Source organism: Palaemon carinicauda, chromosome 39, assembly GCF_036898095.1.
Source record: "Palaemon carinicauda isolate YSFRI2023 chromosome 39, ASM3689809v2, whole genome shotgun sequence".
NCBI lineage: Eukaryota > Metazoa > Arthropoda > Malacostraca > Decapoda > Palaemonidae > Palaemon > Palaemon carinicauda.
In genome coordinates, this window is record NC_090763.1 from 35,144,164 (window position 1) to 35,171,149 (window position 26,986).

At 48.3% G+C, this 26,986-nt stretch overlaps 3 protein-coding genes across 6 annotated transcripts in view; 1 reads left to right on the plus strand and 2 right to left on the minus strand.

Annotated features, from left to right (window-relative positions):
* Positions 1 to 26,986, minus strand: part of LOC137631117 (plasmolipin-like) — a 232,385-nt gene that overhangs the window by 68,229 nt on the left and 137,170 nt on the right. The window lies entirely within an intron of this gene.
* Positions 38 to 26,158, plus strand: LOC137631116 (peroxisomal acyl-coenzyme A oxidase 3-like). Its single transcript, XM_068362767.1, has 3 exons — positions 38 to 163; positions 2,936 to 3,090; positions 23,876 to 26,158. Exons 1-3 carry the CDS (start codon positions 106 to 108, stop codon positions 23,978 to 23,980), a joined length of 318 nt encoding a protein of 105 aa, XP_068218868.1. The 5' UTR covers positions 38 to 105; the 3' UTR covers positions 23,981 to 26,158.
* LOC137631115 (uncharacterized) overlaps positions 23,768 to 26,986 on the minus strand; it is a 104,021-nt gene continuing 100,802 nt past the window's right edge. The window contains exon 12 of one of the 2 annotated variants that reach the window (XM_068362765.1): positions 23,768 to 23,983. The gene's annotated coding sequence lies outside the window, so the exon portion shown is untranslated. Of the gene's footprint in view, positions 23,984 to 25,724; positions 25,836 to 26,986 lie in introns of those variants that run through there. The other variant, XM_068362766.1, reaches the window with a different exon arrangement.

Genomic DNA, 26,986 nt, shown 5'->3' on the forward strand with positions numbered 1-26,986 from the left:
TATAAGAGTATTTTTTTTCTTTTTTTATTACAGCAAGTTGTTACTGCATGGTTTGAGGAGTCCATCAAAGAGGCTGATTTGAGCTTGCAGCCGGCTCTGTATAGAATGTGTGCTCTCTTCGGACTCTCACAGCTCGAGAAATATGTCCCTCAACTGTTTGAAGGTACAGTATGTTACTTATATAATATTTTAGACTTTATTGTAGTGACATTCAATGGTTCACTTTTTATGTAAATAACTGTTTTAATATTCTTATACAGTATCAAGAATGAAATCTGCAGTACTGTAAATAAAATCTTGCAATTAACCCAAAGCAGAACCTTATAGTTCTATAAGATGTGTATTGTTTGTGACTTAGTATGTTGCTGAGTAGATTTCATTTAAAAATTGTTGATTGTAAATGTTTTTCAACTCCTCTTTGCTCCAATTTTCACATCTTATTTAAGAAAGATTCCTCTAAATAAACATTATGAAGATATTGAACACCATAAAAGTCAAGAAAGTATTCCCCCTTATGCAGTCAAATATACCATCTTACAAGAACAAATTTATCAATCTACCAATAGTATGTTTTCCCCCAAATTTAATATCTTTCCAATGATCATTACATTGAAACACTAAGGACATGTAAAAGTAGATTTAATGGAAGGTGTATCTTTGATAAACTTGACTTTGCAAGATTTACTATAATATGACAATGTGGCCTAATGTTTTATAAAGATTTTTTTCTCTTAAAATTCTTTACCTTTAGTTTACCCTGTGCATGAGTGTTGTAATTCAAGGGGTATTAGTTTGTTGAGTGTAGTTGGAAAAGTGTATGGTAGAGTACAGTACTGATTAATAGGATTAAAGATAAAACAGAGAATGCAATCTTGGAAGTACAGGGTGGTTTTAGAAGAGGTAGGGGTTGTATGAATCAGATTTTACAGTAAGGCAGATATGCGAGAAATATTTAGCAAAAGGTAAGGAGGTGTATGTTACGTTTATGGATCTGGAGAAAGCGTATGATAGAGTTGATAGGAAAGCAATGTGGAATGTGATGAGGTTATATGGAGTCGGTGGAAGGTTGTTGCAAGCAGTGAAAAGTTTCTTCAAAGATAGTAAAGCATGTGTTAGGATAGGAAATGAAGTGAGCGATTGGTTTCCGGTGAGAGTGGGGCTGAGACAGGGATGTGTGATGTCGCCATGGTTATTTAACTTGTATGTTGATGGAGTGGTGAGAAATATGAATGCGGATTGAAACTGGTTGACGAGAATGACCATGAATGGGAGGTAAATCAGTTGTTTGCGGATTATACTGCACTGGTTGCAGATGAGGAAGAGAAGCTTGGCCGATTAGTGACAGAATTTGGAAGGGTGTGTGAGAGAAGGAAGTTGAGAGTTAATGTGGGTAAGAGTAAGGTCATGAGATGTATGGGAAGGGAAGGTGGTGTGAGGTTGAATGTCATGTTGAATGGAGAGTTACTTGAGGAGGTGGATCAGTTTAATTACTTGGGATCTGTTGTTGTAGCAAATGGTGGAGTGGAAGCAGATGTACGTCAGAGAGTGAATGAAGGATGCAAAGTGTTGGGGGCAGTTAAGGGAGTAGTAAAAAATAGAGGGTTGGGCATGAATGTAAAGAGAGTTCTGTATGGTAAAGTGATTGTACCAACTGTGATGTATGGATTGGAGTTGTGGGGAATGAAAGTGGCGGAGAGACAGAAATTGAATGTGTTTGAGATGAAGTGTCTAAGGAGTATGGCTGGTGTATCTCGAGTAGATAGGGTTAGGAACGAAGTAGTGAGGGTGAGAATGGGTGTAAGAAATGAGTTCGCAGCTAGAGTGGATATGAATGTGTTGAGGTGGTTTGGCCATGTTGAGAGAATGGATAATGGTTGTGCTAAAGGTGATGAATGCAAGAGTTGATGGGAGAAGTACAAGAGGAAGGCTGAGGTTTGGGTGGATGGATGGAGTGAAGAAAGCTCTGGGTGATAGGAGGATAGATGTGAGAGAGGCAAGAGAGCGTACTAGAAATAGGAATGAATGGCGAGCGATTGTGACGCAGTTCCGCTAGGCCCTGCTGCTTCCTCCGGTGCCTTGGATGACCGCGGAGGTAGCAGCAGTAGGGGATTCAGTGTTATGAAGCTTCATCTGTGGTGGATAATGGGGGAGGTTGGGCTGTGGCACCGTAGCAGTACCAGCTGAACTCGGTTGAGTCCCTTGACAGGCTGGGAGGAAAGTAGAGGAGAGGTCCCCTTTTTTGTTTCATTTGTTTGATGTCGGCTACCCCCCAAAATTGGGGGAAGTGCCTTGGTATATGTATGTATGTAGTATACCCTGTGTAGAAAAGAAATTATTATTAAATATCTTACTTATAACATTAATTTGATATATTCAACTAGCATCAGAATTTTTAGTTAATATTTAAGGTCTCATTTACTAAATTATTTTGGGTTTTAAGATTTTAACAACGGTTAATCTGAAAATGCTGAGTGATAAAATTTCTTCAAAGCATTTGCTTCTAAGAACTTTTTTTTTGTATGATTAAACATTTGCTATCATCAGTGATTATTATATAAATGCCTGCCGCTTATGATTCATTATACCATAAATCTTTCTTTTCATTAAAGGTGATGGGGGTTGAGATAGCAAAAAAACGCCTTGATAGGAATTGACATAAATAATTTGGTAAACTTAGTTACATCTTTGACCACTTTATTATTTTTACTACTTTCTTGAGTAAGGATGTACACATCAAATCACTTATACCAGCATTATATAATTTTATATAACATTAAGTTGATACAACATTTACATTGTCCCCAAGCTTTTCTTGCGTTCCTACAAAATGTTCTAACCTTTTAATTTTACTGTAAACACTTTTGTTTTTCATGTGAAAATCTTCATAAGTCAGATTTCTATTGCATAAACTATAGAATACTTTCATTTAACTCAGGTGGGCTTGTTAAAGATGGAACATTTGTTTCCATGGTTCATCACCACATAAAGAGGTTGTGTGCTGAAATGTTAAAGGATGCTGTTGCTTTAGTGGATGCCTTTGCCCCACCTGATTTCATTCTACGCTCTGCTCTTGGAAATGCAGATGGACAGGTAAGGTTTCTTGAATTTAAATTAATTTAGTAATAGCTTTAAGATCCATATCAGGGATGAATGAATCAAGCTAAACTCATATATCTAACAATTACGTAAAATTGAAATCTGTTAGTGGAAGGAATCGTGGGCTTCCTTATTTTATGTTAAACTTTTGAAAGTAGTTGATTTCTTTTAAAATTTAGTACCGTGACACATTTTCAGCATTCTAGTTGGTATTTGTATTTATTTAATCTCATGTAGCTGTATATTGTTGTTACTTCAAATCTGAATTTTTAATTCTTAATTTTCATAGAGCTGTCCTATCTCCTATATTTATATCAGAGTTGAAATTCTTAATTTTCATAGAGCTGGCCCATCTCATGATTTTTACTAAAAAACTTCCATCTATGGCCATTTTTTTCAGCTTTTTTAATCTTTCATAAATAAAAGTTATTATCATTGATATAATGTTCAATCAGGCATAAAATGAAAAACATCAATTTGATTAATTTTGAATTGTTCAGTTAAAATACTTTAACATGAAAAATTATGTAAAGAAACCAAGTTTAGTTATGCATATTTAGTTCATTTATATGAAGATCCATTGAAATGACCAATTTATAAATTAATTTATATTCTCCATAATTATACAAACCTGAGTCCTTCAATAGAAGTATGATTTAAACGTAACTGGAAATAGCCATTTAAACTTTTAAGGAGGTGGTAACAGTTGCTGGCAGGTGGAGGGTAGGTCCCATCTAACAATAGGCAACTAAGCACTCGCTCATACCTTAAACCTAGGCATGCTTTGTAGTTACGACAGGACTCAGGATTGTATAATCGAGAAAATACAAATTACTGAACTTGAAAAAATTTATGATCTGTTCCTACACGAATATAAACCATTGTCCTTTAATAGGATATTTACACTTGTGAGGTAGGACGTTTCTTTAACCGAACTGGCTGGTTTCCTTTCTTGGGGATTATTAAGGCACTTGTAGGAGTGAAAGTGATGACATCTGTCAACCTCCTAAAGACTTGGGCATGAAGATGTGGCAGGTGTTGCAGGCTAGGCCTTTACCAGGTGACTGGTAAACTGTCATTAAAGAACTTAATCAGTGTGCAGAATGGTATCTGAATTTATGGTCATTTATGAGAAATGGGTTTAAACACAGTACATTTTGCCCATTCTCTCCCTGTCTGGGATGAAGGGGGTTAATATCACAAATTTTAGGTAATTTGTATTTTTCCTAACAGTACTTACCTCGAACTACTTTCTTAGGAGTATCTGGGATCTCCTCCCAACCGACCAGAGTTTTGTGTAGTTTACCCTAGTCCCGTTTTCTATGAGGGGTAACCTCAGGTGGAGTGATACGTGCCCTGAGGCTAACCCCGGGTCAGAGAGCATGCTTGCTCAGGTCTCGATCTCCAGGAAGTTCTTGATAGCTTAGGTATCTATGAAGTCCAGCAAGGCACTTGGGGTAGGATGGTCGGGCCATAACCCGAAAGTAGTTCGAGGTAAGTACTGTTAGGAAAAATACAAATTACTTAAAATTTGTGATTTGTTCCAACACGGAGTACTTACCTCGAACTACTTTCTTAGGAGACTTATACCTTAGGAGGTGGGAGTGTCCTTCAGGACCTAGAGACCGTGACGAGTATAGAAGAGGAACCTAGGTAGGAGACTAGGTTCTGCTGACCTCAGGGAAAACTACGCAAAAAACCATCTTAGTGTCTAAGTAACTCACTTCTGCAAGAATCCTAGGAGACATGTCCTTCCAATGATAGTGTATCCCATGGCAGTTTCAGGGGGCTACCCGAGTCATTTCCGGTAAGGGAATAGGGGAAGGAAGAACAAGGGGGCTCAGGAAGGAACCTGTGTCTCTTGGACTTACTAGCCGCAGTTACCACTGGGGCTACACCTTTAAACCGTTTGGAGCGCGGAAATGACGGGGCCGTGCGAGAACCCGTCCAGGGACTTTCGCGAGTAGTCCTTCAAGTAGTGAGCCGTAAAGGTCGACTGGCTAGACCAAGTACCTGCCTTCAGGATTTGGCCCACTGCCATGTTTTTCTCAAACGCCAATGAAGTATTTAGACCCCTAATGTCGTGGGGTCTGGGCTTTCCTGGAAGGGGGACCCCTGCAGTCCTGTAGGGCCTGACAATCACTTGCCTTAGCCAGAAGGAGATAGTGTTCTTGGAGACTGGCTTCTTCACAGTCCCGAGGAAAATGAAGAGACTTGATCTCGGGACAAAGTCTAGCTGTCCCCTCTAAATACTGCCCTGACAGGGCACAGCAGCAAGTCCCTCGGGTTGTCCGAGCGAGGGATAGCTGGCACTGAAAACCCTTCAACTTTGGGGTCCCAAGCAGCTGGCTTCTGAGTCTTGGCTACGAAGGAGGGTAAGAATCTGAAGGTAGCTTCTCGCCAGCCCTTCGAGTGTAAGATCTCGTACGACAGGCCATGAATCTCACCTACTCTTCGCTGATGCCAGAGCTAAACGAAAGACTGCCTTGAGGGTGAGCTCCTTGTCTAGAATGTCTTTTAGAGGCTCGAAGGGAGGTTCCAAAAGCATCTTCAGTACCCTAGCCACATCCCCCTGGGGCACTCTAGCGGCTTGGGGGGAACACGACTGCTCGAAGCTCTTGATGAGCGTAGAGATATATCTGGAGGCACCTAGGTCTAGGTCCTCCAGGAGGAAGACTTGGGATGGACGTGCCCACTTCGTCCCTGAGATAGACCAGGAAGTCTGCTATCTCGTGAATGGAGGCCCCTAACGGCCTGATGTTCTTCGAGGAGCACTCCCTAGAAAAGGTAGCCCACTACGCCTGGTACACCTCGACTGACGAACGCCTCAGGTACCCTGACATCCTTGATGCCGCGACGGAAATCCTTCCTTTCTCAGGAGTCGCTCGATAACCTCCACGCATGAAGACGGAGGGACTGAGGGTTTTCGTGGAACCTCTGGAAGTGAGGCTGCCGGAGAAGGTCTGGTCTGTCTGGAAGTGGCCAAGGTGGAAGGCGTGCCAGTTCCTTTAGATCCGCGAACCACTCTCTCTCTGGCCACCAGGGCACTACCAAAGTCACCCACAGGTTGGCCGTCCGTCTCACCCTGTGAGGACCTGTCTGAGCATCATGAAGGGTGGGAAGTCGTTAACGTCGAGGTTGCCCCAAGGGTGTTGGAAGGCGTCCTCGAACGCTGCTGCTGGATCTGCCACAGGAAAACAAAACACAGGGAGCTGTGCGTTTAATCTCGTGGCGAAGAGGTCTATCACCGGTGAGCCCCACTTCAGGAAGAGGGTTTTGACCACTTCTGGGTGTAGGGACCACTCGGGCCCTACCACTTGAACCATCCTGCTGAGGCCGTCGGCCAGGACGTTCCTCTTCCCCGGAGAGCACCTGGCTGAAAAATTGATTTGTTCCACTTCAGCCCATTCTAGGAACTCCACCGTGAGACTGCACCGTTCCTTCGACTTCAGTCCTCCTTGCTTTTTCACGTAGGCCACCACCGTGGCGTTGCCGCACACCGGAGCCACGGTGCTTCCCCGGGGTAGATGGACGAACTCTAGGCACGCCCTTTGTATGGTCCTCATCTCCAGCACGTTTATGTGCAGGTTCGTCTCCTCGACTTCCCATTTATCTTTTCCGGTTTTGTCGAGAGGATGGGCACCCCAGCCCTCCTTGGTTGCGTCCGTGAACAGGAGCATCTCCAGAGGGTCGGTTGCGAAGGGCATTCCCTTGAGGGTGTTCGTTCTGACGTGCCACCACTCCAGGACTTCCTTCGTCTCCGGGGACACCAGGACTATCTTGTGCGGGGAGTCCTATCAGTCTTTGCCAGTCCCTGGCTCTCCTGGGCTGGCCCGACAGGAAGGGCCAGAGTATCTGTTTCAGGTTGTCCAGTCTCTCCGCGGAGGGAAAGGCCCTCGCCAACCGGGAGTCTAGGACCAACCCTAGGTAGATCATCCTGGTGGAGGGTATCAGCTGGGACTTCTCCAGGTTGATGATGATACTCAAGACGTTGCATAACTGCAGGAGCTTCGCGCCTTGTTCCCTCAATACTTCCTCTGAGGCTGAAAGCAACAACCAGTCATCTAGGTACCGAATCTGGCGGACGCCCTGTTCGTGCGCCCAGTCTGAAACTGTTGCGAAGACCCTCGTGAAGCCCTGAGGGCTGATAGTCCGAAGCATAGGGTTTTGAACTGCAACGTTTGGGTACTCCATTTTACCCTTAGGAACTTCCTGCTGGAGGGATGGACAGGGACCTGGAAGTAGACGTCTTTGAGGCCTATGGACCTCATGAAGTCCTCCTCCTTCAAGGCCGCTAGGACCGACTTCGGAGTGTCCATCTTGAAGTCGGTGTTGCACACGAATTTGTTGAGGGCTGAAAGGTCTATGACCGGTCTCCAGACCCCTGTCGCCTACTCCACCAGGAAGAGCCTGCTGTAGAACCCTGGACCCAGTTCCTTGACTGGTTCTACTGCCCCTTTCGCCAGCATTGCCGAGCCTTCTTCCTGCAATGCTGCTACTCTCAAGGGGTCCTTGGGTGCCAACCACTCCGCCTGTTGATCTGGGATCCGAGGTGGGGGTCTGCTAGGAAGGGCAGCCTGTACCCCTCCTTTAGTACTGCTACGGTCCACACATCCGCTCCGTGGTCCCGCCATGCTTGCCAAGATTGTTAGAGGCATCCCCCCACCTGAGGCGTCGGCAGGAGTAGGGGGCCTCCCCTCCTATCTCCTAAGAGAGCCGCGGCCTGAATGCCCGCTCCTGGAGCCTGAGTAGGAGGGTCTGAAGGCTAACTGTGGAGTCAAAGCTCCTCTATGGGGGGCAAGGCAAGGGGAAGATACGTGTGCCAACTTCTACATCCGACGGGTGGACGGAGCCGAATAGGCACTGGGCAAAGGTGCGGGGGGGGGGGGGTCTCTCTCTCTCTCTCTCTCTCTCTCTCTCTCTCTCTCTCTCTCTCTCTCTCTCTCTCTCTCTCTCTCTCTCTCTCTCTCTCTCTCTCTCTCTCTCTCTCTCTCTCTCTCTCTCTCTCTCTCTCTCTCTCTCTCTCTCTCTCTCTCTCTCTCTCTCTCTCTCTCTCTCTCTCTCTCCAGCGGCCACTGAGGCAGGCACTGGAGAGGCAATAGCCCTGTTCTACCCGCTAGGGGGAAAATCACTTTGCCTTCATCACGGATGGAGCCGTCAGGAACAGCGGTAGCCGTCATGGGTCTACCCCCTCCCGGGGAAATCCGTGGGGTTTAAGTTCCCTGCCATGTCAGCGGCCGCCTCCAATGCTTGGATTGGGCTGGCCAGGACGATGGCACGGCTGGCTCCATCACGGATGGAGCCGCCGGGACGGAGGTAGCCGTCATGGGTGTGTCAGCGGCCACCTCCAATGCTTGGATGGGGCTGGCCGGGACGAAGGAGCGGCTAGCTCCACGGATGGAGCCACCGGGACGGAGGTATCCGTCATGGGTCTACCCCCTCCCGGGGAATCCGTGGGGTGTGAGTACCCTGGTATACCAGCGGTTGACCACAAAGCCTGAATGGAGCTGTCGTGGTACCGGGTATGGATGCCATGCTGCCGGGTCGAGCCAGCGGCTGCCTCTGCTGGACGGATGGAGCTCCTTCGGAGATCCATGGAGCCGCGGGCTTCCCCGTGCTGGCTGGTTGGTTCCTTCGTTCAGGGCGGGCCATCGAAGAACCGGAGGCCGGGACAAGGCTGCCAGTCCGAAGGGGTGACTCTCTCCGCTGGGCGGGAGAAGTCAGAACCTTCGCGGGCTTATGCCTGTCGACCGAGACCTGGTGTGATGACTTCCGTCGATGATCGGGTCTGCTGGAGGAGACGTACCGTGAGGATGGCGAAGGAGCTGTAGGGAGCCAGCCATTGAGGGCCTCTGCTGCACGGGGTTATCTACCAACCTGCTGAGGCCCGAGAGCCAGTCCTCATCCGTCGCGGGCTTCGGTTCGTCCAGCCTGTGGTGCCGTCTGATGAGGGCTAGTACTTTTTTGTACGCGGGGGCCTCGTCCGCTGAGCCTTCCGTTGGATGCCCTTCTGCCTGAGAAGGAGCACCTACGACTGGGGGCCCCGCTTGGGGTGAAGGCATCCTTTGTCGTGGTACGACTTCGGCGGTACTGGATGGAGGACGGGCATCGCCGCTGGGACGGAGGCCTCCGTCCTAGACTTGTCTCTCCCCATGAAGGACCAAGCTGCTGCGGGCTTCCTCGTGGCTGCTGGTCGTCTTTCACGTTCTGGCCGGCCTGTCGAAGTCTTGGAGGCTGGGACACGGCTGCCAGACCGAAGGGGCGACTCTCCGCTGGGCGGAAGGAGTCGGAACCTTCGCGGACTTATGCCGGTCTGCCAGAGCCTGCTGTAGGGGTGTACTTCGGAGCGGGAGAACGAGCCCTTGGGAGCCAGCCAGAGGTACCCGGAACTGCTGAAGCTCCCAGGAGGTGTCTGCGTGGGATGGCGACACGCACCCATTCCTCCCTAGGGGGACGACTTCTCCTGTGCCTCCATCTGGGAGATCCTCAGACAGGCGCGCTGACACATGTGACGGGGGTACTCCGACGGAGGACCTCGTTGGGGAGTCCAGGACCGACGCTCTCGCGGGGGTTCCCGTCGAAGGACGGGCACCGCCGTCGGGACAGGGGCCTCTGTCTTGGGTCCAACATCTCTTCCGGAGGTTCTCGTATCTGCGGGCCTGCCAGTCGAGGAAAGCCGAGGGCTGCGCTCGTGACGAGCTAGGTGGCCTTTGGAGGTCAGGACTCGGCTGCCAGACCGAAGGGGCGACTCTCTCCGCTGGGCGGATGGAGCCGGAACCTTCGCGGTCTTACGCCTGTCGACTGGAATCTGCCATGATGAGTCCCTCTGGCGGGTGCCGCTGCTGCCGGAGGAGTATCTGTCTGGGGAGCTCGTCCTCGGACGCCAACTTGAAGAGCCCGGCGCCGCAGCTAGCTCCAGCAGCCTGTCGCGGTGAACCATCACCCACCACTGTCTTGGGGGAAACCCACGCAATGGGGTCTGACGGCGGGGAAACCTCCTTTTCGGCGGCACCCTCGGCTGCAGAAGTGACTGAAAAACACGCCAAAGAGGCTGGAGAGGAATTAGGGACATTTTTCCCCCACATGGGGTCATTAGAGGAGACGTGGCCTGCTTGCACCAAGACTCCGTCTCCCGTACACACTCCTGCCCCTCACTCGCCTGGAATGACCCCACAACCCCACTATCCTGAAGATCAGACTCTTGGGGAAGGACCGCGGGCCTCTTCCCCGCAACGGACTTACCTCGTCCCCTACTCTGGATAGGGGAGGGTGGAAGGGAAGCTCGGTCAGACGAGACGCCCGGCGAAGCAAGGGAGGAAGGGACACTCGGCTTTTTAGGCGACCTCTTCGTCGCCTACTTCTTCTTGGTGCTATACCGCACCCACTCAGACTCCTGGGGAAGAGCAATGGGCCTCTTCCCCACAACTGACTTACCTCGTCCCCTACTCTGGTTAGGGGAAGGTGGCTGAGAAGCTCTATACGACGAGGCATCGGGAGAAGTAAGCGGCGAGGAGAGGCTCGTCTTCCTTTGAGACCTCTTGGACGCCGCCTTCTTCTTGGTGCCGAAGCGCACCCACTGCACCTCGTTCCAGGACTCGCACTCCGGACACGTGGCTGTAGGAGAACATAAGCTGCCCCTACACGACGAACACAGAGGAGAAGGGTAGGCAAGGGTATAGAATGAACACAATGGGTCCACGTGGGGACCACGTGAGACACAAAGGATCGCACTGGGTAAGGAGAGAGCGTCGAGATGTTATCGCGACGCGACCAGAGAACTTACTGGAGATCGAGACCTGAGCAAGCATGCTCTCTGACCCGGGGTTAGCCTCAGGGCGCGTATCACTCCACCTGAGGTTACCCCTCATAGAAAACGGGACTAGGGTAAACTACACAAAACTCAGGTCGGTTGGGAGGAGATCCCAGATACTCCTAAGAAAGTAGTTCGAGGTAAGTACTCCGTGTTGGAACAAACAGTACTATTAAACGAAACTTGTCTGTCAAGTAAGGTTGTTTCATCATGCGGCTTACCTGTTTCTAGTGTCCAGTCCAGCACATAACAGAACAACTACTGCACCCCAAGGGAGGGTAAAAATCTCGGTCTATCTACCTCTCATTCTAGACTCATGTTGCAACCTCTATCTGGGAAGAGATGTTTCTTGCTCCTTGAGGGAGCTATGTTTACTTCACAATCTGTTGAGCAACTACCACCAGGCCTAGGGTAAAAGCATGCAGGTTCCTGTAGGTATATTCCCATAGGTAGTGGGTAGAGAAGATTATCTGTCTTTACCAGACTCCCCCTTCCTTCAAAATCTGCACCATTGACAGGTTTCTTCTCACAACTTGGGGAAATCCGATATCTCTGACTTTGTGGTCTTAAATCTGAAATAGTTCTTCCATCTCCTCATTGAAGGAGAAGCATGTCTGATCGCCCAACAAAGCCAGAAAGAAACGGTGCTCTTGGATCTCTCTTTGTATTTCTAACGGTGCTGAGAAAGTCTGGTGCTCTGCTTGAAGCTCTGAACTTTTTTTAGGAAATGCCATAATGCCCTCACAGGACAGAGGGGCAAGTCATCCTGATCCCTGCTAGTCACTTCTGGAGAAGAGATTTAGAAGGACTTGGTCGTAAATAGCTTGGTTCTGGAACTAGTTACAAATTCTTAAACCAAGGTGCTTGAGACTTTCTTACATTGTTCAGAATTACCTGTGACACTGGATAAGCCTTGATGTTTGCCTACTTGCTTTACTGAAGCTAAGGCTAATAGAAGACAGTCTTGTACATCATATCCTTACCTAGGGCCCCCTTGAGACCTGAGAACTCAAGAGACATTTCATTCCACTGCTTTAGTTCCTGAGGAGTGCAAGACTGTTCAAAGCTCCTCATAAGTCTTGATGATTCTCACGAAGAGGAAAGGTCTAGCTTTATTCTAAAAGCTTGGTTCAAGGCTGACCAATAGCTTTTCATTGTGGGGACTGAAGAGTTTCCTTGACAAAAGTAGACAATGAAATCAACAGATCAGGATACCACTAGGTGTGTATCCCATTTAAAATCATTATGGTCATCCTGAGCCACCAACCATCTGTTGAGTAATTGTTAAATCAGGTAATTGGGCAGAAGCTGTATGCATCAAGATATTCCCAAAGGTGTTAGAAGGCATCCTCTAACACTGCCAATAGGTCTGGAACTGAAGAGCAGAATACTGTAAGTGTGTTGTTAATGGCGAGCAAGTTGATCAATGATGATTCCCAAGGACCAAGAAACCTTTCTGCCATGCAAGGATATAGGGATCACTTCTGACCTTGCACCATGTTCCTGACAACTAAGCATGTATGCTTGAATATTCTTCTTACCTGGATGAACCTCACCGACAGCTCTATCGCATTGTTGACTGCCTGTGTTCTTCAGCTTTGTTAACTCATATAAAGGGTCTGTGAAACAGTGGCCCCCTTGTTTGTTGAGGTAAGCCACAAACGGTAGAGTTGTTGCATACGCTATCATGTGCTCTGTCAAACTTTTGCCAATCTTGCATTGCTAGCAATGCTGCATGTGTTTCCAGTAGGTTAACATACAGTTGTGTTATTTTGTGTGCACCCCATTCCTACTTGGATGTGAATCTGAACAGCAGCATTTCTGAAGGCCATTTACCTACCAGGCTAGATTCTTATTCCACTAGATCCAGATAGATAGGGGATAACTGGCTGCTGACTAGTGATGCTTCAGACACGGTTAGAGCTATCGCTGGTCAAGACACCTGTGAGGAACGAGCTTCTCCATCAATGAAATGAACAGTTCTGCTGCCTTCGCGGGGAACACTGGAATGACTTTCGATATTCCCAGGTACTTCATTCTCTACTTGGGCATACAGTTGGACTTTTCACAGTTGACCACTATCTGCAGATTGTGCCAAAAAGAAAGAAATCTGTTTCGACCCTGAAGCAATTGTCTCCTGGAGAAGGACAGAATCCGCCAATCGCCAAGATACCTCAGGAGATGAATCCATTTCAAATGTATCCAAGTAAAGATTAGTGAAAATACTTTAGAAGCAGTAGACAGTCCAAAACATGACAAATTCGAAGATAATTTGTATTTTTCCTAACCATACAAACCTTAGCTATTTACAAAGGGTTTACTTTTAGCGCAGCTGAAATGACGAGCCAATAGTTTTTAACGAGGGTTAATTACCCCCGCGCTAGTTAGCGGGGGGTGGGGAAGGGTAGCTTGCTACCCCTCCCCCCTCCACACACCGGTGACTTGCTTCACTTCACTTAGAGGTAGGACTTGACTTGGGGGTCAGGGATGGCGGGCACATATGTGTAAATAGCTAAGGTTTGTATGGTTAGGAAAAATACAAATTATCTTCGAATTTGTCATTTGTTCCGTAACCAAAATACAAACCACGCTATTTACAAAGGGTGACTTACCCCTTAGGAAGGGTGGAAAGTCCCCAGCCTTACTGACTTCGGCTTGCCCGGGGGCTCGATCCCTTAGTGAGCAGCACTAGAGAGAGGGAGCCCCTGTACCTCACAGGTTCCTAGCATCGCTAGGAACGAGTGGCCTACATAAGTAGTGTGAGGAGGAGAGTGTGACTCGTCCTATGAAGTTGACCTTGAGACCTTCAGATAGGAATTCTAGGATAGGACGTTCCTCATACCACCTCGTCAGGGTATGGGAGACGCAACAGTATTAAGCTTAATACTAGGAGCACAAAGAAGCATGGGTTACCTGCAGAGGTCGAGGTCAGCTATGCGAGGACCAGGATGCTGCTTCCCCAAGAGAGGGGAGAATGAAGAAAGAAGTAAGGGTCAGACATACTCTTTCATTCACACAGACTAAGACCGGGTAACAACGCCCTCAACCTACTGCTACTTGTCCAAAAAGGAGCCTGAGGTTAGACCAGCTGTTGTGCAGCCACCACAGGGCCGATAGAGAACGTATCGAGGCTCCTGTGGGTCACGTCTTGCAGGTAGTGGGCTGTGAAGGTCGTTTGACGCTTCCAGACCCCCGCTTGAAGTACCTGCGTCACAGAGAAGTTTCTCTTGAAGGCCAGGGATGTAGCAATACCCCTGACATCGTGGGCCCGAGGGCGACGTGACGGAGGAGGGTCAGGATTCAGGGCATGGTGGATAACCCTTCGAATCCAAGCAGAGATGGTGTTCCTTGTGACCCTCCTCTTTGTCCTGCCTGTGCTCACAAACAAAGCTCGCACATGAGGACGGACTGCAGCCGTTCTCTTCAAGTAGTACCTCAGACACCTCACTGGGCATAGTAGCAGCTGGTCTGGGTCGTTTGTTACAGAACGGAGACTCGCGATCCTGAAAGAGTCGAACCGAGGATCCGGCACTCCAGGATTCTGAGTCTTGGCCACAAACTCAGGGACGAACCTGAACGTTACCTCCCCCCATCCCCTTGAATGGGCGATGTCGTACGAGAGACCATGAAGTTCACTAACTCGCTTGGCCGAGGCCAAGGCGAGTAGGAAAGCCGTCTTCCAAGACAGGTGGCGATCGGAGGCCTGGCGTAATGGCTCGAAGGGAGGTCTCTTGAGAGACCTGAGAACTCGAACCACGTTCCAAGGAGGGGGTCTCACTTCCGACTGGGGGCAGGTAAGCTCATAGCTACGTATGAGTAAAGAGAGTTCTAGCGATGAAGAAATATCCACGCCCTTCAATCTGAAGGCCAAGCTTAAGGCTGAGCGATAGCCTTTCACTGCCGAGACAGAAAGGCGCATTTCTTCTCGCAGATACACAAGGAAGTCCGCTATTGCTGGAATAGTGGCATCGAGTGGAGAGATACCCCTTCCACGACACCAACCACAAAAGACTCTCCACTTCGCTTGGTAGACTCCCTCAGAGGACCTTCGCAGGTGCTGAGACATTCTCTCCGCAACCTGTTGCGAAAAGCCTCTCTCCGCGAGGAGACGCTGGATAGTCTCCAGGCGTGAAGCCGAAGCGAGGCTACGGCCCTGTGAGGGACACCGGAGTGGGGTTGTCTGAGAAGCTCGTGTCGTGGAGGAAGCTCCCTTGGGAGTTCCGTCAGGAGTTGCAGAAGGTCCGGAAACCATTCCGCGTGATGCCATAGCGGAGCTACTAGAGTCATGGAACAGTTGACCGATAGTCTGGTCCTGTTGAGCACCCTTCTCATCAGACAGAATGGTGGGAAGGCGTACACGTCGATGTTGTCCCACCGTTGCTGGAAAGCATCTTGCCAGAGTGCCTTGGGGTCCGGGACTGGTGAGCAGTACAGGGGCAGCTTGAAGTTCAAGGCTGTCGCGAACAAGTCCACCGTCGGGGAACCCCACAAAGTCAGGACTTTGTTGGCTATCTGAGGATCCAAAGACCACTCGGTACTCACTATCTGCGAAGCCCTGCTCAGACTGTCGGCGAGCACATTCCTCTTGCCAGGAATGAAGCGAGCTGATAGTGTTATCGAGTGGGTTTCGGTCCACCTCAGAGTCTCTACTGCAAGATGGGATAGCTGTTGCGAAAAAGTGCCTCCCTGCTTGTTGATATAAGCCACTACCGTGGTGTTGTCGCTCATCACCACCACGGAGTGACCCGCCAGGAACCGTTGGAACTGTTGAAGGGCCAGAAAGACGGCCTTCAATTCTAGCAGGTTGATGTGTAGGCACTTTTCTGATTCTGACCAAAGGCCTGAGGCCCTCTGGTTCAGAACGTGCGCCCCCCACCCTTCTTTTGACGCGTCCGAAAACAGAGTCAATTCCGGGGGAAGGACGAGAAGACTCACTCCCTTTCGCAGGTTCTCGTCGGCCAGCCACCACCGCAAGTCCGTCTGTTCCAGAGACCCCATTGGGATCAGAGTGTCCGGGGAATCGGATCCTTGATTCCACCGGGACTTGAGCCGCCATTGAAGGGATCTCATCCTGAGGCGGCTGTTTGGAACCAGACGGGCCAGGGAGGATAGGTGGCCCAAGAGACGCAACCACGATTGGGCGGGGAGTTCTTTTCGCCTGAGGAAAGGTTCCGCCACCCTCCTCAGCCTTGCTATCCGGTCGTCTGATGGAAAGGCTTTGTGGAGATTGGTGTCTATTAGCATGCCTAGATAAACCAGTCGTTGGGACGGCTGCAGAGAGGACTTCTCGAGGTTTACCACGATCCCCAGATCCTGGCAAAGATCTAGAAGCCTGTCTCGGTGTCGAAGAAGGGTCGACTCCGAGTCTGCTAGGATCAGCCAATCGTCTAGGTAACGAAGGAGACGAATGCCGTTCCTGTGCGCCCAAGTCGAAATCAGGGTGAACACTCTGGTGAACACCTGAGGAGCTGTGGAGAGACCGAAACACAGCACCTTGAACTGGTAGATCTTGTTGTCTAGGCAGAATCTCAGGTACTTCCTGGAAGACGGATGGATTGGGATCTGGAAGTACGCATCCTTTAGATCCAGTGTACACATGAAGTCTTGTGGTCTCACCGCAAGTCTGACCGTGTCTGCTGTCTCCATGCTGAACCGGGTTTGTTTGACAAACCTGTTCAGAGCCGAGAGATCGACGACGGGTCTCCAGTCTCCAGTAGCCCTTCTCGAACATGGTCTTGACTTCGGCCTGAAGGGCCAGCCCCTTTGCCGATCCCATGGCATAGGAGCTCAACGACACTGGATTCGCTGTCAGGGGAGGTTGAGATGACGTGAACGGGACGCGATAACCTTGGCCGATCACCGAGATCGTCCAAGCATCGGCCCCGAGATGTTGCCACCTGCGGACGCAACGCTGAAGGCCTCCCCCCACAGGTGGACACGCAGGGGGACTGCCACCCCTAGGGCTTGCGGCCGCGGCCGCCACCCCTAGAAGTCTTGCCTCCCCTGGAGGACTTACCACCCCTCTTGACCTTGGCTGGAAAGGGCTGGGGCTTAGACACCACTTTCTTAGCTGCCGGTGCCTGTTTTGGAGCCTTACGAGGCTGTTGCTGCTGTTGTGGCGGGGCTGGAGGCTTATAGGGCCGAGTTGTAAGGGCCCTGTGGAGGAGGGAGTCCGTGCTGGATTTTCTCCACCTCTCAGCCGTTCGCTCCAAGTCTTGAGGCTCAAACAGGCTCTCCCCCAGGAGGGAGGCATGTCGGAGCCTACACACATCTACGGCGGGGACCTTCGGATGGAATCTCTCGGACACAGCATCGCGACGCTTCAACACTGAGTTGGCCCACAGGGTGGTAACCTGGTGCGCCAAGAACTCGATGGAGCGGGTGCCCGAGAGCAAGAAGGTCTCTAGGGCCTTCCTATTGGTCTCCTTGGACAAGTCCTCAGATCGCAATAGGATGCCCAGAGATCCTAACCAGAAGTCCAGCCACGAAGTGGCCTGCATGGCACACTTAGCGACCTTCTCGTGGTTAAGGATCTCTGCCGCCGAGAACGACACCTGCCGGGCAGAGAGTTTCTCCAAGGGAACTCCCTTCGCCAGCTCCTCCACAGAGTGATGGAGCGGAAGAGCGAGGTTGTGCTCACCCAGGATCTCGAAATACCTCCTCTGCTGAAGGCGAGGAGGAGGGATGAGTTTGTTCCCGGCAGTGGAACGACTGGAGGAGGCAAGAAGTGCGAGCTGAGCATTGGCCCTAGCTCTGGCACTCTTCAGCCCCCGAGACCAGGGCAGAGCTGCACTGGTCTTAGGGGCCTTCCGAACGTCGAACACTTCATCCAGAATTGTGTCTTTGCCTTCACGGGGGGGATGACTGGATCCGTAAGACTGTTAAGTTGCCTTATCAGGCTTAGGACCTGCCAGAAGGCATGTTCGGACTCTTGCTGTTCTCCTCCCTGCGGGCTGGCAGCTAAGTCTCCTGCCCCAGGAATCTCTTCCTGGGGTGATACGTGGACATTCCCCTGGGTAGTCGTGGGTTCCTGTCGAATCCTTGCAGAGGATTTAGGGATGGTCTTGGAATCCTTGGGCTCCCTCCTAGGAGGGATACAGGATCCCAACAACGAGGTTCGAGGGGCCCCTTCCTCAAGAGACGATTCTCCTGCCTGAAGCGAAGTCTCCCCCCCTGGTGCCGGGGGGAAGACTACCGGTCCACTGGACTCACCTGAGGACGGAAAGGCCTCGTCCACGGGAGAAGGAGAGAGTACTCGTGCAGGAGAGGGGACCCTCGAGACCGACCTCTTGGGAACCAACTTCGCCCTGGGGGAAGTCACCACGAAGTCCACTCCTCTCTTTCTCTTCAGCGTAGGAGAGACAGCCGCTGGTTTGTTACCCTGGCCGGCGAGTGCTGGTTTCATAACCCTCACTAACGCCCGTGCCAGCGGACCAAACCAAGTCTGCTGCTCAAAGGACACAGAGTCCGAAATCCTCGCTAAGGTGAAAGGGATCGGGCGATCCTTTGGAGTGGACACGACGGTACCTGCCTGAAAAGAAGGTGGGGAAGAATGCTGTAATGACCTGTCCTCGTCCTGCAATACCAACCTGTGCTTGGATGGAGGTGATCCCGAGTGCCGTCTAGGAGCACGCGTCCCTGCTGCTACCACCGGCTGTGGAATTCGCCGCGAACTATGGTCGCGCGAGGGTGAACGGTCGCGCAAAGGCGAATGGTTGCGCGGGTGATCGCGCGGGCGCACAGGCGAGCGGTCGCGCGGGCGCGCAGGCGAGCGGTCGCGCAGGCGAGCGATCACGCGGGCGCGCAGGCGAGCGATCACGCGGGCGCGCAGGCGAGCGATCACGCGGGCGCGCAGGCGAGTGGGCGTGAGGGTGGGCAGGTAAATGAACACGTGTCCGAGGCGACGAACGCAAGCGATGGCGCGACGGCGAGGGATCGTGCTGCCGCGTAGGTGAAGAAGATCGCTGGCGATAATGACCACGTGATGGTAAGCGATGGCGAGCAGCATGTGAAGGTGAATGATTGCGCGCAAGAGGGCGGTCGTTCAGGGTTGCGCGATGAGGAGCAGCATGCGTAAGCGGGCGATCGTTCAGGGTTGTGCGATGGCGAGCAGCATGCGCAGGTAAATGATCGCGTGAAAGGGTGCGATGGTGGTCAGCATCCGCAGGAAGGCGATCGTTCAGGGTTGTGCGATGAGGAGCAGCATGCGTAAGCGGGCGATCGTGCAGGGTTGTGCGATGGCGAGCAGCATGCGCAGGTGAATGATCGCGTGAAAGGGTGCGATGGTGATCAGCATCCGCAGGAGGGCGATCGTTCAGGGTATTGCGATGAGGAGCAGCATGCGTAAGCGGGCGATCGTGCAGGGTTGTGCGATGGCGAGCAGCATGCGCAGGTGAATGATCGCGAGAAAGGGTGCGATGGTGATCAGCATCCGCAGGAGGGCGATCATTCAGGGTATTGCGATGAGGAGCAGCATGCGTAAGCGGGCGATCATGCAGGTTCGTGCGATGGCGGGCAGCATGTGAAGGTGATCGCTGGCGAGCTGGTGATCGCTGGCGAGCTGGTGATCGCTGGCGAGCAGAAGGTCGACGCGTGTCCTGTGAGAGGATAGGTTCACGAGCAGGAACGGGAAGATCGCTGGCGCGTTGGCGAACATGTGTTTCTGACACACGCGCAGCACGATGTTGCGTAGCCACAGGACCAGGTGGATGGTGAGCAGGGAGTTCAGCAGGAACTAAAGGGTGGTCAGAGACCGCAGGGCGATGGTCCTCAAATGAGCGCTGACGCTCGGAAGAGAGCTGACGAGCAGGAGAGCGCTGGCGAGGGGGGCGAACCTCAGGAGAGAGCCGACGAGCAGGTGAGCGTCGGCGAGCAGGAGAGTCTTGGCGAGCAGGAGATCGTCGACGAGCAGGAGATCGCTGGCGAGCAGGAGATCGCTGGCGAGCAGGAGAGCGCTTGTGCGCTGGCCCTGCTCGCGTAAGGGAAGAATCCCTTAGCCCCGAAGGGACCGTTGCCCGTCGGGTGACGAGTTCTCCAGAAGGCGAAGATCCGGCAGGAGATGGAGAGGGGTCCGCAGAGAGGTTCAAGGAGGGCGGAGCAGTCGGTTGAGGCTGACGAGGAGAGTCCCCCCCGGAGGACGAAGACCCAAAAAGGCGCCTCTTAGTCCCCCTGTAAGGGGAAGGGAGGCCCTTGTGGCGTAGAGGGCGGTGAGCCTTACGGCGGAGGCGGCCTCGGGGGAGATCGTCGGGACCATCGGTCCTCCGAAGGGGAGTCTCCTTCAAAACACTTCCCTCAGAAGGAAGCTGGGCAGCAGTCGAGACCGAAGGACTCACTTCCCCCTTCAAAGGATGCACGGAAGGAGGAGGAGAGCCTAGAGCACCATCACCAGCAACAGCACCTGCGTCGGAAGGCCCAGCCACGTCGGAGGCCTCTGTCACCACGACGTCGACAATAGACAGAGGGTCTACCTCCGCTACCACCGGCGACTGTTTAACAGCGGCCCCCAACGAGACAAGGTCAATAAGAGCGACCCTGGAGGGCAAGCCCTTAAGCCCCAGGGACGACCAAATCTGCAACAGATCATCACTGGATAAAGTATTATTATCAATAACCTCCCCCGGAGGAGGAGGGGGAACCGCCTCGCTATGGGAGGCGACGCCCTCTCCCCCCACCGAAGGTAGGGAAACAGAACAAGGGCCTGCGCTCCCACTCGGACGACTCTCCTTAGGAGGCGGACGAGGGGGAGCTTCGGAGGAGGTTTGGGCGGCGGAAGAAGAGTCCCGAGAACCTTCCTCCTTCAAGGCTAACCCCGGAGGAGAACGGTCTCTCTTGGACTTCTTCTTACGCCGACGGCCAAACCTCTCCCACTGGGAGGCAGACCACTCCCTGCACTCACGGCACATGTTATCCTGGTCGCACCGTCGGCCCCGACATTGAGGGCAGAGGGTGTTAGGATCCGTAATCACGTCCGACATGAAAGTCCCACAAGGACGGCCGGCAACTCCAGGGCATGTCCGCATATTAAATAAAAGAAAATAACTGAAGGTCAACTTCCAACCAATCACACAAGCTGAAAAGAAAAAGAAGAAAATTAAAGGCTGTCACGAAGGCGATGAACAGACACGTCTGATCACCGCCGAGCCAAAAGTGAAGTGAAGCAAGTCACCGGTGTGTGGAGGGGGGAGGGGTAGCAAGCTACCCTTCCCCACCCCCCGCTAACTAGCGCGGGGGTAATTAACCCTCGTTAAAAACTATTGGCTCGTCATTTCAGCTGCGCTAAAAGTAAACCCTTTGTAAATAGCGTGGTTTGTATTTCGGTTACGGAACAAACAGGCTTTAAATTGGTACACTACTTTACTGATAATGTAGTAGAGATACTTTCTGTAGGATTGAAGGATTGGTATCCTAAGGTGTAGGATTGAAGGATTGGTATCCTAAGGTGTAGGATTGAAGGATTGGTATCCTAAGGTACATATATTTCAGGTTTGCAGGAACCATAAAGTGGTCTTGCTTATCATCTCCATCTTAAATGATGTCTGCAGGACAAACTTATTCAATGGAGAGTTCTGGTCTCGAGCCCCCAGTTGAATTTCCCATCAGGAAGAGTTGATTGTAGGAGCCCGAGTACTGTCTTAGCTGACTTTGAGTGGATTCTCCTTCCACTCCTTTCACCTCTACCACTAGGGACAGATTTCCGGCAATTTCAGATGGTAGGTCTGAAATGTCGGGTGGCATCCACCTTGGAGGACTATTACCACCCAGTTTTTCTCTTCTGTGTTGGTGACACTTATCAAAGGCTTTACAATCATCCCTGACTCATACCAGTTGCAGGAGGGGAATGATGACTTCAGTGTCTGTCCCTTTCTTCCTTTACCCACTTTCCTGAACTTGTCAGGTTGAGGGTAAAAGGGCGAAGCACTTCGTTGTCCACACCTTTCTATGGGAAGAAGAGACTAGAGATGCAGATCTGACCCTCTGGGTTGCACGAGTCTTCTTTATCACAGAATTTAAAGGTGCAATGGAGTTCAAGGTTCTCGGACCCGTTTCCTTTGATAGGTCTAGGTCCTTGAAGGCAACTGCTTAGTTCTGTGGGAAAAGGGATGCAATCTAAAACACCAGAGATGTTCTAAGGGACCCCTGTGTTGTAAGGGGCGACAAAAGAATTGGTGACAAGAACTGAAAGGGTCAATGACAAGAAGTGATGAAAGGTTCAATGATGATAAAATCTTGTATAGTCTTCACACTCCTCACATGAGAGAAGAACTCATCGATTGTACGGACAAGGATATCGACAAAGGTTACTCTTTACACTTCCACCACAGTCGACCTTCTTCACTGGAGATCCTGAAGTGTTCCTAGAAAGTTCAGAAAAAAAGGCAGCGCCCTTCATCCCATCTGACCATGCTCTGTCTTGTACATGAACACTTGTATTGCATACTAATACTCCTTCTTGGAGCTGGGTACATTCCTATGATATACCACTCTTGGTTTCTGGTACATACTGCTCTCCGTTCCTGGTATGTACATCCCTCGCGTACTCATTGAAAGATGAATTGGAGACACTAACTCCCACTAATCGGATTTCTTGGACTTCAATGACATCATCTTCAAGTAGCAGGTTCAGTCTAAGGAACTGCATTTGATACAAGGCCCAGAATTGCGCATGCCAATACTTCTCCTTGGTTTAAGATAATTTTCGGCATGTACTCCTTTCGGTATGAGGTTGAGCATAGCTAGCAGGAACAGCGTGTGACAATACTTCTTCCTGGTGTAGGATAGTCTTTGTCGTGCACCACTTCTCTCTCTCATCCCAAAAGAGAAATCAGTCAATCATTCATGAAAAGAAGAAAGGCAGTCCCTTTCATCCAGAGACAGTGTTCAGTCTCATACTACGAGATCAAGCACTGATAGCAGGCATTTGCACCTGTACTGTGTACAAAGACACCTCCCAAGTGGACACAGGGAGAGAGATGGGTTAGAATCACATAGACACGACTCCTGTCAATCAGTTTTCATAGACTTTTTCAGTGTCTTCTACTTGTTCTTCCTATAGAAGTCGTAGTGTGATTTTCATCTTCTACAGTGTCTTCCAGGTCAAAGACAATACTCCCAAAGAGAGAAGAGAACACTGGGGCAGCGCCACTCCTCTTAACATTCGGCTGCAGCAAAACCTCCTTCCTTTGATGGAGCACTAGCAATGTCTAGGGAATGCCTTAGGTTCACGTTGTCATTGCCATAAGGCCACACCAGTAAGAGAATTAACACCAACAGACATGCCGCATAAAAAGAACGATTATGTCTTGAATAACGAAAGGTTTGCACAGTAAACTGTTCCACATCTATGTTTCATATGGAAACATCTGCATAGCCTTGTTTTCTACCTTAAATATTTCTCATTCATATGATATGCTAGTGCATTTAATCAATCTAAAAGAAAATTCAAAATAATAAATGAGCAAAATTATGAGTCAGCAGCGAAATAAGTGTAGTGCACTGTGGGTGAAATCAAAGTGAGCGCCCAGTTTCCTGTTGGGTGGGCGGGACCTACCCTCCATCCACCAACTACAACTACCACCTCTAGAAAACTTATAAAACTATTTTCAGTTTCGCTGAAATCATACTCCTATTAAAGGACAATAGTTTGTATTCATCTAGGAGCAAAAATAGTGTTGATGTAGGAGACTTTTCTATGCTACCATTACACATTATGTGGATAGACTATGTCAACCAACTAGTAAAATATTGAATGGTGTAAAATACCCGGATTGTATCACATTTTCAAAGTAGATTAAGTATTTTGAACTAATGAATTCAATTAAAAAACTAATCAATGTTAGGGTAGGATTCTAATTAAAATCCATAACAACTTACAGCTTTACTGTTTGACTGGTACTTGGTAATAGAAAAATAGGCAAATGTGCCTTTGCAGCTTTCCTTTGTACTTGCAGTATAGAGACTTCTTTATTTCAGATTTATCAGCATTTAAAAACTACAATGTTCTCTGCTCCTGGTGCTTTGTCTCGTCCTAAAGATTGGAAAGAGATGAAATACAACACACCTGCATCCAAGTTGTAGTACCTTCAAAGAGAAAAGATAATTTAGGAAATACTTCTCTATTTGGTGCTATTTTTCAGTTCTAGTTCAGTAGTTATTATAGTTTATAAACTGTATAAAGGTACAAGCAATATTCAGACCAATTTTAAGAATCAAAATATATTTTTTATGATATCTGAAATATTTTTTATAGTAATATAAATATTTTATGAGTAACATATATACGGTGCAAATAATACTATTCATGCCTTCTTATTAAAATCATCTGTTATAATCAGCCCCTATTCTCAGTCTCTTAATATCCCAAGACTGCAACTGTATATGCTCACATCACCTGGAATCAGTGGTAACAACAAACAAACTTCTTTCACTGATCGTGTAGTATGGATTTAAGGCAGAAAGAAAGAGGCGGCAGGTCACTCTGAATGTAACTGCTGATTTGTATGAATAATAAATTGTTTTATGCTACAAAAACACTAGCAGTTTCATCAAAACCTCACATTCATGATTCAGCTTCAATCCAAATTCATGTAGGATGTCAAAGTGCAGTACAGTATCTCCATTTGCTTGAAAATGGCTGCAGGATCCAGGAGATGATGGTGACTGCACAAGTTAGAAACCAAGGCTCGGTAACTCAACAGGTTACTTTTAAGAGGTTAGTAGAAATACTAAGAGCTTGAGCGGGTAAGTTCTCTTAAGTATAATAAAACATAGATGTTAGTGACCCTGGAAGACTACATCTCTTCAAGTTCATGAATCTAAGGATGAAGTATTTAAGAAATAGGCAAAAACTTTCCAGCAACTTTTACTGGGGTAAAAAATGGCTCGCTGTAGCTACAGGTTGTACTGTAGACGATCATTTACTTTGTACAGTACTGTACAAGGTAAATGATCGCCTACTTTACCTGGGCCAAGAACAGGAAAAAAATGGTGAAAGAATAATAATGCTAAACCAAATTTACACCATTAATTTTTAATAACTAATACTGATAAAAAAAGGCAAAAGTGGATTGATACATCCACTCAATATTTAAGATATTAAAGTGTGACTGTCTTTTGCCTTGTTTCACATATTCCTTTACTTTCTTAGGATGGTTTCCCAGTTTATTTAGCTTTTTCCTCTGGCCATCAGAGGAAAAGCCTAGAATGGTTGTCTATTTTTTTTTTTTTTTTTTTTTTTGCAAATAGTAGCAAATGGCCCTCACAGTGCTGTACAAAGTAAATGATCATCTACTTTATCTGGGCCAAGGACAGGAAAAAAATGGTGAAAGAATAATAATGCTAAACCAAAATTACACCATACCACTTATACAGCTAAGCATTTATTAGATACGGACAATGAAGAGATGTAAATAAAAATCTTCAAGAAAAAGAAATAACTGTATACAATAATACAGTATGTAAATAAAGCCCAGAATTGTTATATATGATCAGTAGCATGAGGTAATGTCAAGAAATTAAAAAATACCCAATACTACTGTACCCCAAAATAAATAGGTGGGATTTAGTACCCTAGTTAGCTAGTATTTCATGAAGTGGCTAGAATGCAGAAAGACTATTGAGGTTCGGCAAACACAGATGCAAAGCCCCGATGTCACAGGAAAAGACAAAACAATCGTTATAGATAAATACTGGTGATTAAATATACCTGGTGGCCTTAGATAATGCTTTTACACCCATTTACAATAAAAAGTGAAAGAATTAGTAATGAAAAGTGACTACTAGTAAATGAATGAACTATGAAGTTGCCAAGAAATTAAGTGGGGGTAATTCTGCACTTGCAAACTGAAGGGGATAATCGACTCTTGCCTCTAGTGCCAGGTGCTGCCTGCATGGACAGTTTTTTTTTTTTTTCTTCTTCTGTAAAGACTTGAGCCTGGAGACATATAAAACTGCAAATATGAGCTAATTATGAATTATATAAAAAAAAATATTGCAATTTTTCAAGTACTGTACACAAAATATAAATCGAACCTACCCTTTTGCCTATAAATTTATTTGAAATTTTTTTACCAAGTGGAATCTTCTGAAACTGGAATATCAAATAAAGTATAGGTCTACGTATTACTGTACTTGTAGATATATATAAAATGTAATCATAATGAAAATAAATATTTTCAGGCATATGTGTTTCGTTAATCCTTTTCATCTATTTTAAGACATACCTCATATTCAGTCTTGAATCAATTACAAGACTTATGACTTGACAAAAAAAAAAAATCTCACGCAATTTAACCCTTTTAAAATACGACCTATTCATTCATGCTTTGAGCCCTCTAAGATAGTCCATATCAATGCTAATAGAGTAAGCTGTTAAACATTTTTACTGTTCTAATACATTTATATAATTCAATTGTAAACAACAAAGCAAAAAAAATCTATTTTTCCTGTTATTACTTGACAAAATTGTGAACGACAACATACAGTTTTAAGAAAAACTTTTTTTTTTTTCTAAATATTTAAGGGTAAATGCCAGTGAAGCGTGCTTCTAGAGAAGCAATATAAACATCAGGGAAAGTTCATAGAAATGTTATTTTGATAATTTATTTATTTTTATAATAAAATAAATTTTTGAATATACTTACCCGGTGATTATATAAGCTGCAGCTCTGCTGTTCGACAGAAAACTCTACGTAAAAAATCCGCCAGCTATCGCTATGCAGGAAGGGGGTGTACTTCAACAGCGCCATCTGTCGTGCAGGTACTCAGTACTCATTGTAAACAAAGAACTCAATTTTCTCCTCGGTCCACTGCGTCTCTATTGGGGAGGAAGGGAGGGTCCTTTAATATATAATCACCGGGTAAGTATATTCAAAAATTTATTTTATTATCAAAATAACATTTTTCAATATTTAACTTAGCCGGTGATTATATAAGCTGATTCACACCCAGGGGGGTGGGTAGAGACCAGCAATAAATGTTTACCTTAATATGAGCTAAGGATTTTTTATTTCATTTTAGAAGTTATCAAAATAACAAAAATAAAATAAATAAGTACCTGGTAAGGAAGTCGACTTGAACAATTAC